This window comes from Drosophila novamexicana, unplaced genomic scaffold (assembly GCF_003285875.2).
Source record: "Drosophila novamexicana strain 15010-1031.04,08,12 unplaced genomic scaffold, DnovRS2.1 tig00000009-arrow-pilon, whole genome shotgun sequence".
NCBI classification, from domain to species: domain Eukaryota; kingdom Metazoa; phylum Arthropoda; class Insecta; order Diptera; family Drosophilidae; genus Drosophila; species Drosophila novamexicana.
Window position 1 is genome coordinate 1,156,648 of NW_020824766.1, and position 17,324 is coordinate 1,173,971.

Here is a 17,324-nt window from a genome sequence, read left to right on the forward strand (position 1 = left end):
TACACAGCCCTAACCCTGGCCGCACATTGGTAGCAGAAACCCGCACCAGAGAGCTGGTCGTCGCTTTGCTATTTATTAACTCGTTGCATATGTTTGCAGGCACTGTTGAGCGCCCCTGCCCGAGTGCTGTAAATAAAACGACATGACTGCGACGCAATGTAGACAAGCGCAGCAACAAGCGTTGCTTGGAGCTTTGGCGACGTTGACAACCCTGCTGTGTGCTGTGTGTGCCGCCGCACAAAAGTACGCTGCACTTTTTTGCACTTTGCATTTTTGTGTGATTTGGCTCTGGGAAACGTTCGTCCCATTTGGCAGCTGGGACCAAAACAAAAAAACAACTGAAATTGTCTGTGGGAGGTTTTTTTGTTGGTTATCTCCCTTGTGTCCCTTGGTTTATCACATTTAATTTTTCAAACGTATTCCCCGCGATGACGCCGTTTGTCTCTAGATTTATGTACCATTTCTTTTGCATATTTCATTTGCTTGAAATACTTGTTGATTTGTTGCAGTCACTGCGACTGATACATCTTGTTTTTGTGATTTAAAAAGTATTTAATAAATATTTAAAGACATTTAAGCGATAACAAATATTTACAGACCTTAAACTAATGGGAACTTGCCTCTCGTCTGACGTATATACACAAGAAATTCAACCGCTGCCCAGATACACTTTGCGTCCGTCGGGCCTTATGTAATACTCGTTCACACCTTGTGAATTAGTCACATATATATTTCTATCATCCTCGTGTTTGGGTCTCCTCGTCGAGGTAGCCTGGTAAGCGCTGCTATATCGGTTGTCGCTTATATAGTTGGCATTGGGATAGTTGTACTGTGCATTATAGCTGGGTCTGTCATTCGACTCGACGAATCGCACGGTATTCCCCGGCAGGTATTCGCCATAGTTCATAAAACTTTGACTGTGACTTGTCTGATAGTCCGCTGAAGTGTCCGTCTCCAGGCGATAATAGGAACTCGGTCTATGCTCATCACTGACCACCAAACGTTGATCTTTCTGTTCGCCCCTATCATTGTACTCGTAGCTGGGCGCATAGGTGGGTCGGTTCAGGATCTTACCTCTACGTATGTGACGCTCGTAATGATCGGGAAATAGGACTCTGGCGCCGCGTTGAGGTGGTGCTGCATCCTCATATACGGCATTTGGTGGTGTATGTGGTTCTCTTTGTTGTTCTTCTCTGAACTGTTTTTCTCTAAATCGTTCCTCCTCTTCCCTGTTCTCCTGCACTTGCTCTTCTCTAAGCAGCTTATCAAACTCCTCGAGCTCCTCATTGGTATCCTTAAAAACAATTCGCTTGCCACGCTTCTTCTCCACGCCGTAGTCTTCCTCGCCAAGTCCGTTGGGCAGCACAGCTGTCCAACCCTCGGCCAGTTGCAACTTCTTGGCCTGCCGCTCGCTTTCGCTTTGGTCTTGGGGAAATCTCAATTTACGTTGAGCTGCATCTCGATTGAATTCGTAGATAACTTTTCGCTCGTTGTCGCGCAGAGCTTCCGGCGTGGCATCCGGAAATCGCACAACTCCGTTGTCATGATGCTCAGCGCCTTCTTCGTTTTTGAAGTGCAGTATGCGACCCTCGCCCTCAACCTGGTCTTCGGGAAATTGCAGCACACCTATCAGCTCGGTGTGTGCCTGGGCTGCCTCCGCCTCGCCATCATCTTGAAACTTGACTGGTGTCTGGGTATCCAAGTCATCTTCTTCATCATGAAAATCAACGGGCATCAAGCGGCCATTATCCGTCTGAATGTTGCGTTTAATTTCCGTTGGCAACAGACTCCTTCTCCTTCGGCGACGTCTTTGATACTCCACGCCGCTTAAATACTCGGACAGCACTCGGGTAAAGAAGCTGCCGATGCCATCGGCAATGTCCGTACTGGGTCTTTGTGTGGGTCGCGGCACAGGGCGAGGCGTTGTGCGCGTCACCTGGCCCAGCCCCTGCTCCTGCCCGCCGCCCGTCAGCGCTGCGAGTATGCTAAACAATGAGCCTCCGCCAGATTCGCTTTGTTGTGCTACAGCTGGTTGCTCTTCCGGCTCGCTGAAGAACTTAAAAAACCCTCCGCGATGATTGTTCAGATAGTGAATGATTTCCATCTAGACAGTTTGAGTTTTTAATAATCATTAAACACCCTTGATTGGTATGCTCACAGCCATCAGCTCACCTCATTCTTTGGGCATTTTTCATAGGTCCGAACACAGCTTCGTTCGCCCCCGCTAATTCCAAGCAGCGCAGCGCGTCCATAAATGAGAGCTGGCGAGGCGACTGGGAAGCCAGCTAAGAAGCTGTTGGGAATGAAATTAATGAAAAATTTTTAAAAACTTCTCAATTTAAGTATTTCCTGGTATCCGAGTACCAAGGTACTGGAAGGTTTGTTACACTGGTTTTTGGAATCCTTTTTTAATTTCTATTTCTTGTATATACTTGTTAAGGGTATTATAATGCAAAAAAGCAGCCATCTCCGGCCCGACATATACTTATGTTCTTGATCATTATCAATATCCGAGGTGATATAGCTATATCCGTCCCTTCATTTGGCTGTTTTTTACAGAGTGTATTATAATTCTGCGTAACTGTGTATCGCATCGAAGAATATGCTTGTGATTCCGTAAGGTATCTATATTCCTGAATCGAATCAACAGATCTTATCAATATCTAATTACTAGAGAACGATCGCTTAAAAATGAAGTTTTGTATGAAAATCTTCTCAGTTTTTCAAAATAACGATCGAGTCGGAACATTTCATTTTCCCTGTGCTCCTTATTTATGGTGGAATATTGAATACCTTCACTTAAATTCAAGGGTTTTTATATTCCTCATTATCTAACAAATGTTGCCCAGCTGCCTTTTAGGCTGATTATAAAACTTAATTGAGTAAATGCCAATTTGCAACGAAAAGCCAAACAATATCAATTTACAGACGAGCTGCTTCAGACACACACAACCCCCGCCCGCTGGCCATGTCTCAATCAGAGCGTGGCTCATTTCATAGAACAATCAATATGGTCGGGCCAGATCGACTTGCATAATGAATAAGGTCTAATCCCAGTTAACGCTTGCTTGAAATTAAACGAGCACAGAACGGGGGGAGTTGCCATCGGATGGGAATGTAAATTTAATAATATTTACTTGCAAGTAAAGCCCTTGCCACATTATTTCGGATGGCAATTGCGCCAGCTCTGGTTGGGTACTCACTTGGTTATGGCCGGCGATGTAATGAAGCCTGGCAGTTGGCCACGTAACGTTTGACCGGCAATCATCTGGCAGAGCACCTTGGGCACACACTGCAAATCGTCGTTGCGTGCGATGTTCTCCAGGGCTCTAATGAGTTGTGTGTTGGGCGGTCGGGCATGCTGCCCTGTGCTTTGCGTACCGGCAAAAGCGCCTAAGAGACTGCCTAATGGGCTGCTGCTGCTGGAGGAAGAGGAGGATGCTCCACCACCGCCACCGCCCAAAAGCAGATTTGTAAACTGTGGCGCATATTGTTGCGTCGAGCTCAGCAGCGACGCTAGAGTGGCCAGGCCACCAGCTCCAGCCCCTGCTGCTGCCACTGGCTGTTGGTAAGGCGGTCGATAGCCAGGTGGCGGACCAGGACGATAACTGAACTGCGGCTGGGGTGGTGTCTCGCCAATTTGATACTCATAGTAATTGTGTCCCGGTCGTTGTTGCTGAGACAGCGGTCGCTGAGGCAGCGGCTCATATTGATAGTGCGTGGGCTTATATTCCGACTGCGACTGCGAGGGGGAGTGCGAGTGGGCGGGGTAACTGGTGGGTCGCTGCAAATAATTACCAAAGTTGTTTGCGTAATTAGACGACTGCGTGTATTGCGGCTGCGGCACATTTATCGATGAGCCGCCTGCCAATGGTCGGTTGTCATTGACGTCTTGGCGGTTGTAAGGCGGCCGATGGTGCTCGCGGGGTCGCTGAGACTGTGTCTGTGTGTGCTGCTGCGATTGCTGTGGCACAAAGTTGGATGTCTGCTGTGTGGCATAGCTGGGCGGCGGGTAATCATGCGAATCGTATGAAATTTTATTCGCTGTGGAGGCTGTGGGTGCCGTCACAGGTCGGCGATAGAGCGTCGTGGGGCTCTCATCGAAGACATAGCCGGGTCGCTTCAAGTACACCTCGTCCGCAGCAACGGGGCGTGAATGTTGCGGCGAGTGGTTGCCTACAAGCAGCGACGATTGCACCGTGTAGACCTGATCCCCCTGCTCTTCGGGCTGTTCGCGTTGATACTGAATGTAGCTGGGCGTAGCCTGTGTGGCCGTGGGCGTGACCGTAGGCGTATAGCGATAGTTTTGCTGTGTAAAGGGATCCAAATAGCTGACCACCGGTGTGGTGGGTATTTGGGTGCTGGTATAGCTATGGAAGATGGTCTGCTGTTGTGGTCGGGTCTCGTCTGGAAAGGAGAACTGCTTGTCCATCGCCGTCTGTTGAGGATTTAGGTTGGCCAAGGAGCTGGGCACTTGATGCTTATAGTTGGGCTCCAGATAACTGGGCGGATAACGCTGTATGCCACCGTGCATCACATCCGAGGGCGTGAATTCCAGCATCTGTGAGGGTCGAAAACCGCCGTTCGTTACCCGTGCGGACGTCTGGGAGGACTGTGCAGCATTGGCGGTCACTTCAATCAGCGGCTCCGAGGGAAAAAAGTTTTTCAGCTTTGCGGAAATGTGTTTCTGCCTGTCAGGAAGTGGGCAGGACATTGGTTTAGTTGACAGTTTGGGTGGGGTGGGGAAGCAGTGAAATTTGCATAAATTAAGGTAGACGTGAACTCACTCGTCATTTCCGTCGCCATTTCTTATGCACGACACGTCGCCGACTAATGCGATAATTAGAAATGCAATTTTCCATAGCATACTTTGCGGTTGTTGTCGAAACTGCATGCTGCTGCCGAGCTGTGTGCGATTGTGTGTGTGTGTGAGTAGGTGTGAGGAGTTTGGCCTTTGTGTTTCTTGCAATTGGAAATCCCCAGCTAACGTCAGCAATTCATAAGCGTAAGCCACTTTTCGCACGTCGCCTGCAACAATAACATAAAAACTTGCTGTCAGCTCTCTTGACTACAAACTGGAAAAGATTGCGAATTTCTCTAGAGTCCTCGCGGCAAATTTCTCGCTACATTTGCACATAAATTTATAGATTTATCCCATCGAAGGAGTGGGAATGCAGCACATTTGCATTCATATTAATGCAATTCTCACGTGCTCGTTGAGATCTCGACGACGACGACGACGACAACGACGACTTGACATTTGTTTAATTCTATTTTTTATGATTGCGCCGTGTTTATGCAGCCGCACGCCGCAACTCGACTCGACTTGCCACCGTAATCATCAGCTTTATTTCGACGATGACTACGCCGTATAATCATATCCATAATCTTTAGCTCTTTTGGGTGCTCGTCTCTGTGTCTGTGTCTGTGTCTGACTCTGACTCTAGCTTTGCTCTAGTGCACTGCGCCTTGAGCCCAGTGCTAAATTATTCATATTATTGTGACGTTTTATTTGTCGCCATTTGTTGCCCCAGAGCGTTGACAGGCCTTAAAAGTTTAATACACACAGTCTGACACGTTCACTGCTCTGGATTTTTATTTGCTGAGCTTTGGGTAGTTAAAATGATGCAGTCTACACTTGTTCTCGTAAAAAATACTCAATATTATAATGCTGCAAGTGCATATAACAGACAGACAGCCCAAGAAATAGCCATGCATTCAAATTGGGCAAAGTATGATTCAACTAAGCACTTGCAAGTTGTTATTTAAATCGGAGTTAAGATCTCACATTAACCATACACTAGCCTAAGACAGTCGACTACGAAATGTTTCTCTAAAATGTATTCTCATTTGATTAATAAAATTTCACGAATTTCCGTTAATTTGATATTCATTTATAAAAAAGTGAAAGTCATTTCTAAATGGCCTTAAGTATGTTTTGCAGAATATGATCGCATTATTAATCAATATAAATTCTATTGATGGCCTTCTTCTCAGCTACATATTAGCTTAACTTTAGCACACGTTTCATTCATTAATTTTACAGCAATCATTGTTTATTTGACACTTTTTTGCTGCAGCATTCGCCATAAATTTCACCATAAAGATTGCCTTTGTTTTTTTAGGGCCTCATTTGGCGTCGATCGATTTGCATTTAAATGAAGTCAAGGTTGTTGTGTGTTGCTCACGTTGAATTTAAAGCACATCTCCTCACAACAAGTTTCCAAAAAATACGTAAATGCTTTAAAGTGTTTGCTGGAGCAGATGGAAACAGCTGGAAAACCAGCAAAATTTATTATTTATGCTTGTCGTAATATAAAAACGACTATGCCAAATGTGTTGGTCGCATATAAAATTTAAATTTCATGCAATTACACACACACACACACAGAGACTAAATGACGGACAGACTGACTCACTTGCCACAGCAGCTTGCCGCATGCCGCATGCCGCATGCAGCATGCAGCTTGCAGCTGTAACTGTAATTGCCCAAAATTTTATGGTCCAAGCAACGGCGGAGACGCCGCAACGAGCAAGTACTAGAAAATTGCATTTGCTGCCAACAGGCAACAGAGGGCGCTGCACTAAAACGAAGACTAGCTGCAGCAACAGACTGCGATGGAATTTACAACAAGAAACGGCAGCAGCTAATTTCATCTGGAGGTGGAGGTGGAGCTGCCATCCCCTTGTTGCAGCCGCAGGTGCCAGGATCACAAAATATTTCGATTGTGTGTCGAGGCACGCACAAGTGCGGAACAACATGGCACCGAAATGCTATAAGGGTTCTCACCTTCCCCCCTCGCAGTAAGCGGCAACTACACGAAAGGACACTTTACGCTTGAGATGAGCTTCAATTTTGGGCTAAAGACGAACACGGATATGGACACGGAAACCAAAAAGCAGCGTACGTGTTGTGCATTCTTTAGTGCTGTCGCAGCAGCAGCTGGGCATGGCCAGCGTGGGCGGAACTGGTAAATCCACTTACACTGAAGGCCACCTTGTCTTTTATGCGTGACGCGTGCTGAGGTTCGATTTGGGGTTCAACTGTAAAATGAGTCATTTATTTGTTTTGTTTATTTGTTTATTTTTTTTTTTTTTTTGCTTTCGGCTAATTTTTATGCAATGTTTTATTCACTTGCACAACTAAACGACTCAGACAACTTTCTTTTCTTGGCTGGTTGAACTTAAAAATAGTCGGGCCGCTTCTATTGTCACAATTGCCACGCTTTGTTTAACTCTCGCGCACAGACACACACACATAATTGTTTAGCCGGCTCCGATTTTGCACACTTTCGGCTTTTGATTCCACTTACTGACTGCACTTCTCGGTAACTCTCGTCCGCGTTGTGTGGCAACAGCGAAATAGAAACCACCAACGAAATCGAAACGAAATTTATATTTGTTTTCTTAACTGCCTATTCGACGACGCATGCGCCAGCGACGTCTTTCCGGCTGTGAGTGCGGCGTTCGTTTGACACGCGACGCCGGCGCTGAGTATGCGCTAAGCCCGGCCCAGCCAAGTTTACCAACTGGTTGCTGAGAGGAGGGCAGAGCAGGCGGGAGAAAGATGCTCCAGCGGAGAGTAAAAACGTTGCCGAAACGATCAGCAGCTGTTTGTTAGAGAGTTGCGATGGCAGAGATTGAGAAAGATGGAGAGCCGGAGAAAGAGAGAGATTTCAATTGAGTAACAACAGAAATGAGAAGTTGAGTATGAATAAAGCTCGTGCGTCAGCAGCTTACATTACAATTCTCAATTGTTTTTTGTGTAGAAAAAAAAATAAAATTAACTGAATCCATAATTTTCCACATAAAATAAAAGTTAACATAATTAATTAATTATGCTCATAGTTTATAGGTCCTTAAGTTAATGAAAATCGCATGGAAAGGTGATTTGCTCAGACAAGAGTTAATTTGAAATCCATATAAATTGGAGTCCCTATCGTGTATATTTTTAAAGATTTTTTCCCCGTTTTGCTTTTTACCATTTTCAATGGATGCCAGAAAAAGTTATATATTTGAAGCATTCCAATTAAAATCGAATGATTTGTTTGGAATCGCATATGTAGAAATGGGCTGACAATTATAAGCTTGTTTCTCACATTGAGTTTCGTTGGGAGAGCAGATAGTTCATAGTTCATTCAACCTATTGTGCAGAGGTAACTACTTTAATTAAATCAGACAGTTGCATTACATGTTGATCAACCATTTGTTACACTTTTCTGTAAGCTTCATAAATAGCCAGGCGAATTATTGTACAATACTCGCAGCGAATCTGGGTGCCGCCGAGACAGCGAGCTGGCCAGTTAAATGGCTTAATCATAATGAGCCAAGAGCTGCAGGCAGAAACCAGCGAGCAGAGGTAAGCAAATTAGTCGCTAAAGCAAAACGTCGTCCGGAGAGTGAAAGTTGAAACCGGGTGGAAACCGAAAGAGCTGCCAGCTAGCTACAAGACCTCACAGACAGAGGAAGACAACAAGACGATGGCATTTAGCTGCAGCTAAGTTAAGCGACATTGAGTAATTTTCTGGTCTAGTCAGAGACCCCAGACCACAGTGGGTCCCCCCACGCTGCTTTCTTTTCCCTTGCTCTGAAAGCAACGTAATAATAATTTACACGTTTTTTTTTGCTTTACTGACTGAGGCTGGGTGAGGTAACCAGCCAGCAGTTGGCTCTTGGCCCGTTTTGGCGGTCATATTGAAAGCGAAACCGAAATCTCAAGATTGTGGGTTGTGCCAGAAACGTCTTTCACGAGTTAAACCAAGCTAAATTGTTGCCAATTTCGGATCTATGCCAATGCCTGTCATTCAACCAGCTTCGGTTATTTTTCGACTTGTTTACCCCTTATTCAACCTTTGTTTTGGTATTGTTTTGTTTCGGTTTTGGGGAAATTACGCAAAGTCAAAGTCGCGGCTTCATATTGATCAATTATAGGTCATAAATAACGTATCCGCTTTTGAATGGTTGAACAAACTTTTTATAAAAGGTCACCAAGTGGGCGAAGCTATCAAATTGTTATTGAATAAAATGGAATACTGCAACAATTTAATCTATTTTTTTCAGCTCAAAACAGCAACATGCGCCTCAAGGAGTATCCAGAAATAGTTGTGGATGTGATACCCAAGCTATATGAGAGCCATATCAAGGTTTTCATTACACATCTATATGGCATGGAGGAGCAGGTGGACCGACTGCCTAAGAAGTTCTGCAAGATGTACACGACCCAACCGCTGGCTAGTCAATTGCTGCACTATCTACGCTCTCGTGGAGCCAACATATCGGAGCAGGATTTCCATATTCTTAGGGATGCGCAACCCTTCACACTGCGCCTCAGCGATGGCAAGCGTCTGCAGCTGATGCTCTGTGCCGGCAATGACCTGGGCAACAGTCTGATGCTGCTCATCCGCAAAGTGCAGGGCGGCAGATTGCTCTTATACTATTCAGCTGTGCAACAGGACGATCTCTGTCAGCTGATGGGCAATATAACCTACCAGGAATGGATTGCAAAGGGCACTGAGGTTCTCTTTTTAAATCTCCAGGCAGTGGATCAGCAGTTCAACCATGTAGATTTCGAAGAGATCGCCAGAGGCATCTACATATATGGAGAGTCTATGAAAAGGCCAACTGTGCTCCAGGTGCCCCTGCTGGGCTATGAGTATCTGATCAGAAGACTAGCCCAAACCTTGACACTCTACGGTCATATCAAGATGTCGAACGCCTATTTGGATAACTTCATGTGTTTGACATCAGATTTACGGCGATTTGAGGTGGCTGGCTACGTAGTTCGTGCTAATGTTGTAGCTTCCAACAGCGTTGATTACGATGCACAGGAAAAGCCACATCCTCTGGAAAAACTTCAGTGGTCGCCAGTGCCAAATCGCATGAATCTTATTCAGCTGTGCAGTCTACTGCGTCCACTGCATATAAATGGAATAGTTGCCTTTCATGCTTCAGGAAATGTGCCGCCAGTGCCGCAATTTCTCAAGCGCTTTCAATTGAAGTACTCGCCCAAATCTAAGGGAAGGCTGACTGAAGAGCAGGTCGATGTGCCTGAAACTCAGCTTATGCACTTGCCAAGTCAGGAGAACATTCCTCAGACCCAAACTCAGCAGGAACAGTCAACATTACGGAAACAACCTATTGTAATTTTAAAACAAAGACAGCTCCACTTTGTCGATTATGATGATGATGATGATAATAATGAAACAGAATAGGAGTTTCAAATGATTTAAATTTCAATATAGAAATATATAATAATAATATACATAACTTAAAGGTAGTCAGAGCTGAATAATTAAATAAGTGAATAAATAACTGTACACTTACTCAAAAATTCATATGTACATGTGCATCTATTATTTAGAGGGAGGCCGAATTTTATTTCCACATAACTAAAAGAAAAGAAAAAAGCAGAGAATTAGAAAATTGAGAGTAAGTTCAAAGTTAAAGAAACAGAGTTAATTTCCGACACACTTTTTAATGAAACATTTTACTTGCATTGAAAGTAAGAAGAACTACAACTACTTGAATTTTTGAGAAACGCATAGGAGAGCATAATGCAATTTTGTTTTTGTTTTTCAAATATGCAGGGAAGAGGCAAGTAAACTTATTCTGCATTTGGTCACAAGCAAAACATACAAACATTCTACAGACACACATACATACATGCAAACATGAACTTTCATTTCATAATTTACACATCCACACATTCACAAATATGTTGAGGTGACTGGCAATACACTTGCTAATGCAAAACATCACTTCCAATCAAAGCATGAAGAACAGCAAGTCCTATTTGAATTCATGAGAATCGTACAGTAGAGTAACACTAAAAGAATATTTTTGTTAATTGCAGCGCAGCTAAACGTAAGCTAAGTGTACTTTTGGTTAAGTAGATCGATAAAAAAAAATAAGTACAATCAGTCAAACAGTCAGGATAAACAGTTATATATGTAGACTGAGCCGAATGTCTGTCTGGAGCTCGCTTTTGAAATTTAAACTTTGATTTTTCTCTGTAAAATCGTGTCCCCCATCTCATACCGATAGCTGCCACATAACATTTGAATATGAATATGGATATGAATATGAAAATGAATACTGAGCATGAACCAGTTAATGGTGGATCCAACTGACGCATATAATATTAATATCAGGCTCGGTCTGAGTCCGCTTCATGTTTGCGTAAAAAGGTTGTTAAAATTATTATGAAATGCCTGTTGGCATGCAGGAAGCCGACCCGATACCCGCTGCCCGTTGCCAGATGCCCCACTCCCATTCCACTCGGTCGTCCTACCCCAATTGGGTGGACAAATGACCACTTATCAACGTGTAATGAAATATGGCACATGTGTTCGCCATATATGAAAGACATCCCTTTTGACATCAGTCGCAGTAGTTGGCGTCTTTGTCCTCTTGTGGAAGCCTTTTGTCGTGCTCTGGCATGTTATATGAATTATGTTGATGGCCACGATGATGATACAGGAGCCAACAGCTAACGATTCCAGCATTCGTATGTGTGTTTGTCCTGCGTCTCATTTATTACATTTTGGCTTTTTGACAGATTGCTAAGCGTAGTAACCGTTTCCGCACTAATTTCCGTGTCCTGCAACTATTCCGACATCGCTGCCTTTGGCCTTCTCCTCATGCTCATCCTCAGCGCAGTCATCGCTGTCTGGAGCATTAAAAGCCAAAAGCAAATTACTCATCATATCAACGGTCAGTTGCGCTGCTTTTTATGTATGCCATGCACAGGGATTTTAATAAATCGTTTTGTCCGAGTTTCCTCTCCCTTAGTCCTTGCGCTGCCGCCAGTCCTTGCCATGGCTCCTTTGCGCTGCTTTTATTAGTTTGTCAATAAAGTGCCAAAAGACGTTGATTATGATCGCTGCTGCCGTCATCCACTCGGCCAATGCCTTATGAGTTTTGCTTATGACCTGCAGGCTGAGACCATTTTAGGCTTCAGCAGACATTGAAGCGAATATATATCCTTTACTTATCCTTTGCTATCATTTTTGCAATCATCCGTTTTTGTAGAGACCGACTGCTGTTAAGTCGCAAATGCTCAACATATTCGTAGCAAGGAGCTTCTAAGGAGGCGAAATACTTGTGGCAAAGTATGTTGCATGCCTTTCGGCGCTCGGGGTATGAGTTGAAAGTTTCTTAAATATACGAACTAGGGGAAAGAGATACTGTTGCCCTCCGTGTGCACTTTGTAATGAATTTTTAATGCACTTTTGCTACAAGAGCATTTTGCAAGCATGTACAAAGTCTCTGCTTTGGGGGCGATTTGGGGGTTTTTAACAGCGTGTAACAAAATTAATTTTTTGCTACTTTATGCTGAAAGCCAATTAGATGGCATTACCTACACTTGAACTAGAAGCCAAGCACATGCGACCATAATTATGTTTAATTTATAATTGAATTAATTTTAAGTGGCTTTCAAGCTGCACAAAGCAACTTTTAATTAAAACATAATTCTGATTACTTATTTTGGCAAGGGGTGTGAAGAATATTTATTAAACTGAAGCTGTTAAATACTTGTGTTCAATTTTTTCAGAATTAACAATTTAATAGAAAGGTATTTAAATAGGTTAAAGAAAAAGCCCCTTTACTTTCTTCAGCCAATGTATTCAATACACAATATACCTCTTAACTAAGACATTGCTGGGCTATTTGATAGCTCCAAGTATTTCATTTAATTTTCACTTAAATTTTAGGCGTTCATAGTATTAAATTTAACAGTACTTTCTGGCTTCAAAAACCGCGGGGAGTTAATTAACTTAAATTTGCGGAAAACGGCTGCGCGCACATGTTGCCTGTTTCTATAATTTTAATAATTAGAATTGGATGGAGGAAGGGTCGATTGGGTTGTTGTTGCCTTTGTGGTAAAGTTTGACACTTGGTATGGGCGGATAATAAAATTGCCAATGTATGACAATGGCAGCCCACAGCCGATTTCCCAGTTCGCCTGGTGCTGCCGGCAGGTGTTGGACCAAAAAGTAATTATCATAAACTAGGCTGTCACACTGGTTGGGGGCGGCCTATTGATTAGTGTAGCTTAAAGTTTAATTGAAAACTAGTAAGTATTCATCGTGGGCCATTTGACGGACAGTTCGCACGACCCGAACAACCGGACAAAGAGCTGCAAATGCGACACGCGCTGACGCTCAAATGTCAAATTATACTCTGCAGTTGGTAAGCGATAACCAGTCGGCTGTGAAGGCAAACGCTCAGATTTAGAAAACGCAATTCAAATTAAATATGCCAGCAATTTGCTGGGCTCGGTTTGATTGACAGCTGCATGCCGAAGGCGGAAACGGATGTGTCAAATCAGGGCGCAGGTTGCCAAAATAATAATAGCAGGCCTCGCCAGGCCAAACCAAGCCGGCCCAGTTAAGCAGCAACGCGCCGTGCCGCCGACATTATCATCGCCTGCTTAAGCCCTTAATAACATATCATTTTTGTGACACGCTGCCCCGCATCCGTGCACCGTATCCTGTTACTGAGTCGCGTGCTGCAGTGCAGCAATTATGAGCATTTAATCCGTGACCACAAAAACTACAAATTGGCTTAGGTAGCATAATTCGATGGTTAAGTGGCCAGCAATCGCACCACCATCCAAAACTCCGAAGCGAGGGTTGAAAATCGGCATTCGAAATGTGAATTATGAATGAAAATCATATTTCATATTTTTGAATGTGCATTTAAGGTTTTCCAAGATTCGTCTGCCGGAGCGGGATCTTCTTATTCGTCTGTTTATTATGCAAAACGGACAGACGACCCCCCAAAACAGAATACTATTGATTTATCTAAAATGAATAACTATTTCGGACATATCCTAGTGTATTGTGGCGACTTCAACCCCTCAGATTTGCAATTGTGTGTTGCTGGCCAGTTGTTTGCGTTTATTTCTGCTAAGCCAAAGAGACTAATGACAATAAAAAAATTTCTTAAAGCGTCATCCTCAAGTTAGAGGTATTTTTTGCCTCTTTTCACAGATAACTTTGTCAGCGATGTTAATTAAATCTATAGCTAAGTAAAAAGCTTAACTTAATATTAAAATCTGTCCCAATGAAGAAAATATAATAAATTAGAAAACAGTTTTAAAGAGTGAACAAATTTGTACTAAATAATATCTAGAAAATTAAGTAGATAGGGTAAAGAGATAGATATGGGAAATCACTGAACCAGTGGGGGGAAAACTATCTGGCAAACTATGCTCCAACTCATAAGTTAGTGGTTAGTGGTTAGTGAGTTGCTGAAGGTATCCTGAAAGCAAGGGTTTTTTTAGAGGAAGAGAAGGAAAACGTGGTTTAGGCTATTGTAATCTATACAAACATAAAAATAGTATTTCTGGTAGGTCTGGAGGGAACAGAGAATTCAAGATCACCTAACAGAAAATATGAATCTCCATTGACAACACACAACTTAAGCAGACAAGACAACACCGAGGAATATTCTACGGTTGGTTAACGACGGAAGATTAAGATTAAGGCAAAGCAGAAATAATAATAATATCACAACATTTCTTAAAAAAGGAAGAAATAAATATGATTTATAAATTGTAAATGATTTTATACTAAAGAAACTATACAAATTAGTTTTACTTGGAATCAGTACTTGGAACCAGCACGGAACCAGATACTGATAAAGTTGATTTCGGCTGAAAACGGGAGCATACTTTTAGGGCATTATATCTGATCCCCTACGTATGCTATTATATTGGAAATTTATAAGATTGACAATTGGAGGGCGACACTAAGAAACGTAGATCTGTATTACTCTACTTTATTATTGTCAAATTATATTTGTGCGATGCTTGAGCTGTCGCTAGCTGTATAATCCATTTCACCAGAAAGTAGGGATGGGAGTGAGAAGCTGACAATCAATCTGCCAAACTCCTTCCAATAATAGATGGCGTATTACAGTGCCACCATTTATGTATTCCTCTTTAAGCGCCTAAAATAAAATTCAGTCTTTTCAAACAGCATTTATTTCATTAGGTTTCTATTTTGTGCTTTCCACAACAATAGGTATTGGGGAATCGAACGAGTAACGCTTTAAAACAATCGAATCTTCGGGAATGTGTTCTACAGGTAACTGATCCACAATGGGCAGATCTTCAATTTCGTTCATCAATACGTCATACTGCTCGGCATTCGCGTCGTTCGAGTCCTCGTCAGCCATGGCCTCCAAATAACTATTCTTTAATTTACTGAACGTTTCAACGTGAGGGACAACATGCGAGCGACAGCATGTGCATACTACATGATTGCGTAAACTGTAGGCGTATGAACGCTTAGTTTTGTACTTGTCCTTAAATGGACATTGTCGCCTTGGCCTTGGTAATGTCATTTTTCTGGCAGTCTTGCCATTGTGAGTTTTCCAACTGTGCTTAAACGCGCGACGCGTCCTTTGTGGTATGAAGCGGCTGCGTTTCTGTGCTCAAGACGTATGAAACTTTTACGGAATAGAATAAACTAAGCCTGTGCTCAAGTGGAACTTACAGTGCATCTAATCCTTGCCGGAATAAGGGCGCGCTCAACGGGAAACTGATAGAAGTTGTATTCGGCGCTAGGGCTTCGGGATAATATTCCAAGATGTGTCAAGCTACTCAACGACTTCAGCACGTGGCCTTTCACCACATCCAACTTCCTTTTGTGACGCATCTGCAACATCACCTGCTGAACGATATCGTCCGCATTGATAAAGATAGATTCACCTCTTTGTAACAATGCAATCGCTCTCAGCACATGCCGAGTGTATGCTTTAGGTGCGCCAGAAGCCGAGACATCCATGCTTGACAATAATTTCGATTATAACAAAAAGAAAAATAAAACAAATCTTGAAAACTTTTGATATTTTGTGTTTTCGATTAGTTTGACTCGATATGTGGCGAGCAAGTGATGTGGATTTATATCCAAAAGGTCTAAAATCGGCAACATAGACTGAAAGTGCATGGCTTATTGAGATTTTGATTATGAACAATTATTTAAGGCATAATAAGTAAAGTCAAAAATAACATAGAAAATCGTTGAATACAAATATTCATTTAAAATAAATTGACATCATTTTAAATGTTGTCATTTTTTTGTAAGCACTAATTAATGGTTTTTAAAATTTTTATTTCATTTTCATATATATATTTTTTTGTGCATTTGTTTTTATAATTCTTCTTACATGTATTTATGCGTTTTGTTTTGTTTTGCTTTTCATTTACATATATACTTTTGTCTTATGAACATATTCATGAGATCATAGTGATATTATATATATATATAGATATATATATATATCTTTATATATATTAAATTATTACAGCATAAGATAAAATGTACAAGTTATATTTCGTGTTCGCTTGAGCTTTACACAAAGAAAAATACATATTGAAATATGCATTTTTATTTATGAATACATATTGAAAATATTGGGGACTTAAGTCTAAACGTAATTGAAGTTATGTAAGTTTGAATATGTGTTCATCGCAGCTTTCAATAAGAAAAGTTGGCAGCACATATTTAACACACATTTTCACTGTTTTGGCACCAACAATCTATACAAAATGGCATTTGATTTTTGCGCTATATACAAATTACGAATTACTTAATTTAATGTCGGAAGTTCGCATGGAATAAAATAAACAAATTTTCGCTATGTGATTCATTTTATTTTTGTTTCTTGCTTTTCTGCTTTGTTTCAGTTTATGGCAACCAAAAATCTTGTTGACTTTTGGGCGCGCGGCCACAAAACTTTACCGAGATCATTGTGAAAACTAATTAGAATGAACCATCGCTGCGGCTGGGCACTGGCAACAAAACACAAAAATTTTGCTGGCCAATGACAACTTTGCGTTGAGTTCATTTTAGAAAAATTTACAAAAATTTTCATAGATTTTTTGTGTTTTTTTGTTTTTGTTTTTTTTTTTTTTTTTTTTTGGGTGTGTGGAATAGTTGTGTACAAATTATGGGTATGTGTATAAAAAAAATAAGTAAGAGAAAAATCATAATAAACAAATTTTGTCTACCTTTGCTGCTTGCTGCTGTTATATTAACTAGTGTATGTGTGGGCAACTCTCCCTATCTCTCTGTATCTCGTCTGTAAAATGAATAACTCTTAAGCTACCAAAAAATATTGCTCTACTTACAGGCATTTAACATATGATAAACAATATTTTTACTTAAATTTGAATTGCTTTGATTTGTCAACTGACAAGCGGAAAACTTTACATAAAAGAAACTTAAGGCTATGAATATGTAAATGAATATGTAAACTAAAACGCTTGGCGATTCTAAACCTAAACTTTTACATAATTATGCCTAATTTACATA

General features: G+C 41.8%; 3 protein-coding genes across 4 annotated transcripts; 1 reads left to right on the plus strand and 2 right to left on the minus strand.

The window, feature by feature from the left end:
* Positions 1-550: 550 nt before the first annotated feature.
* LOC115768535 lies at positions 551-7,460 on the minus strand. Of its 2 annotated transcripts, none has more exons than XM_030713134.1 (5): positions 7,314-7,460; positions 4,788-5,028; positions 3,204-4,691; positions 2,173-2,293; positions 551-2,104 (listed from the first exon to the last, which is right to left on the minus strand). In XM_030713134.1, the coding sequence occupies exons 2-5, from the start codon at positions 4,892-4,894 to the stop codon at positions 650-652; spliced, it is 3,171 nt and encodes a 1,056-aa protein (XP_030568994.1). In that variant the 5' UTR covers positions 4,895-5,028; positions 7,314-7,460; the 3' UTR covers positions 551-649. The 2 variants fall into 2 exon arrangements, with proteins under 2 accessions (XP_030568994.1, XP_030569004.1); XM_030713144.1 differs by lacking the exon at positions 7,314-7,460 and adding an exon at positions 6,986-7,038.
* A 183-nt stretch (positions 7,461-7,643) lies between these two features.
* On the plus strand, positions 7,644-10,211 carry LOC115768698. The gene is made up of 2 exons (XM_030713387.1): positions 7,644-7,703; positions 9,061-10,211. The coding sequence occupies exons 1-2, from the start codon at positions 7,697-7,699 to the stop codon at positions 10,209-10,211; spliced, it is 1,158 nt and encodes a 385-aa protein (XP_030569247.1). The 5' UTR covers positions 7,644-7,696.
* Positions 10,212-14,973: 4,762 nt separating this feature from the next.
* Positions 14,974-15,903, minus strand: LOC115766970. Its single transcript, XM_030711067.1, has 2 exons — positions 15,504-15,903; positions 14,974-15,435 (listed from the first exon to the last, which is right to left on the minus strand). Exons 1-2 carry the CDS (start codon positions 15,792-15,794, stop codon positions 15,004-15,006), a joined length of 723 nt encoding a protein of 240 aa, XP_030566927.1. The 5' UTR covers positions 15,795-15,903; the 3' UTR covers positions 14,974-15,003.
* Positions 15,904-17,324: the final 1,421 nt, after the last annotated feature.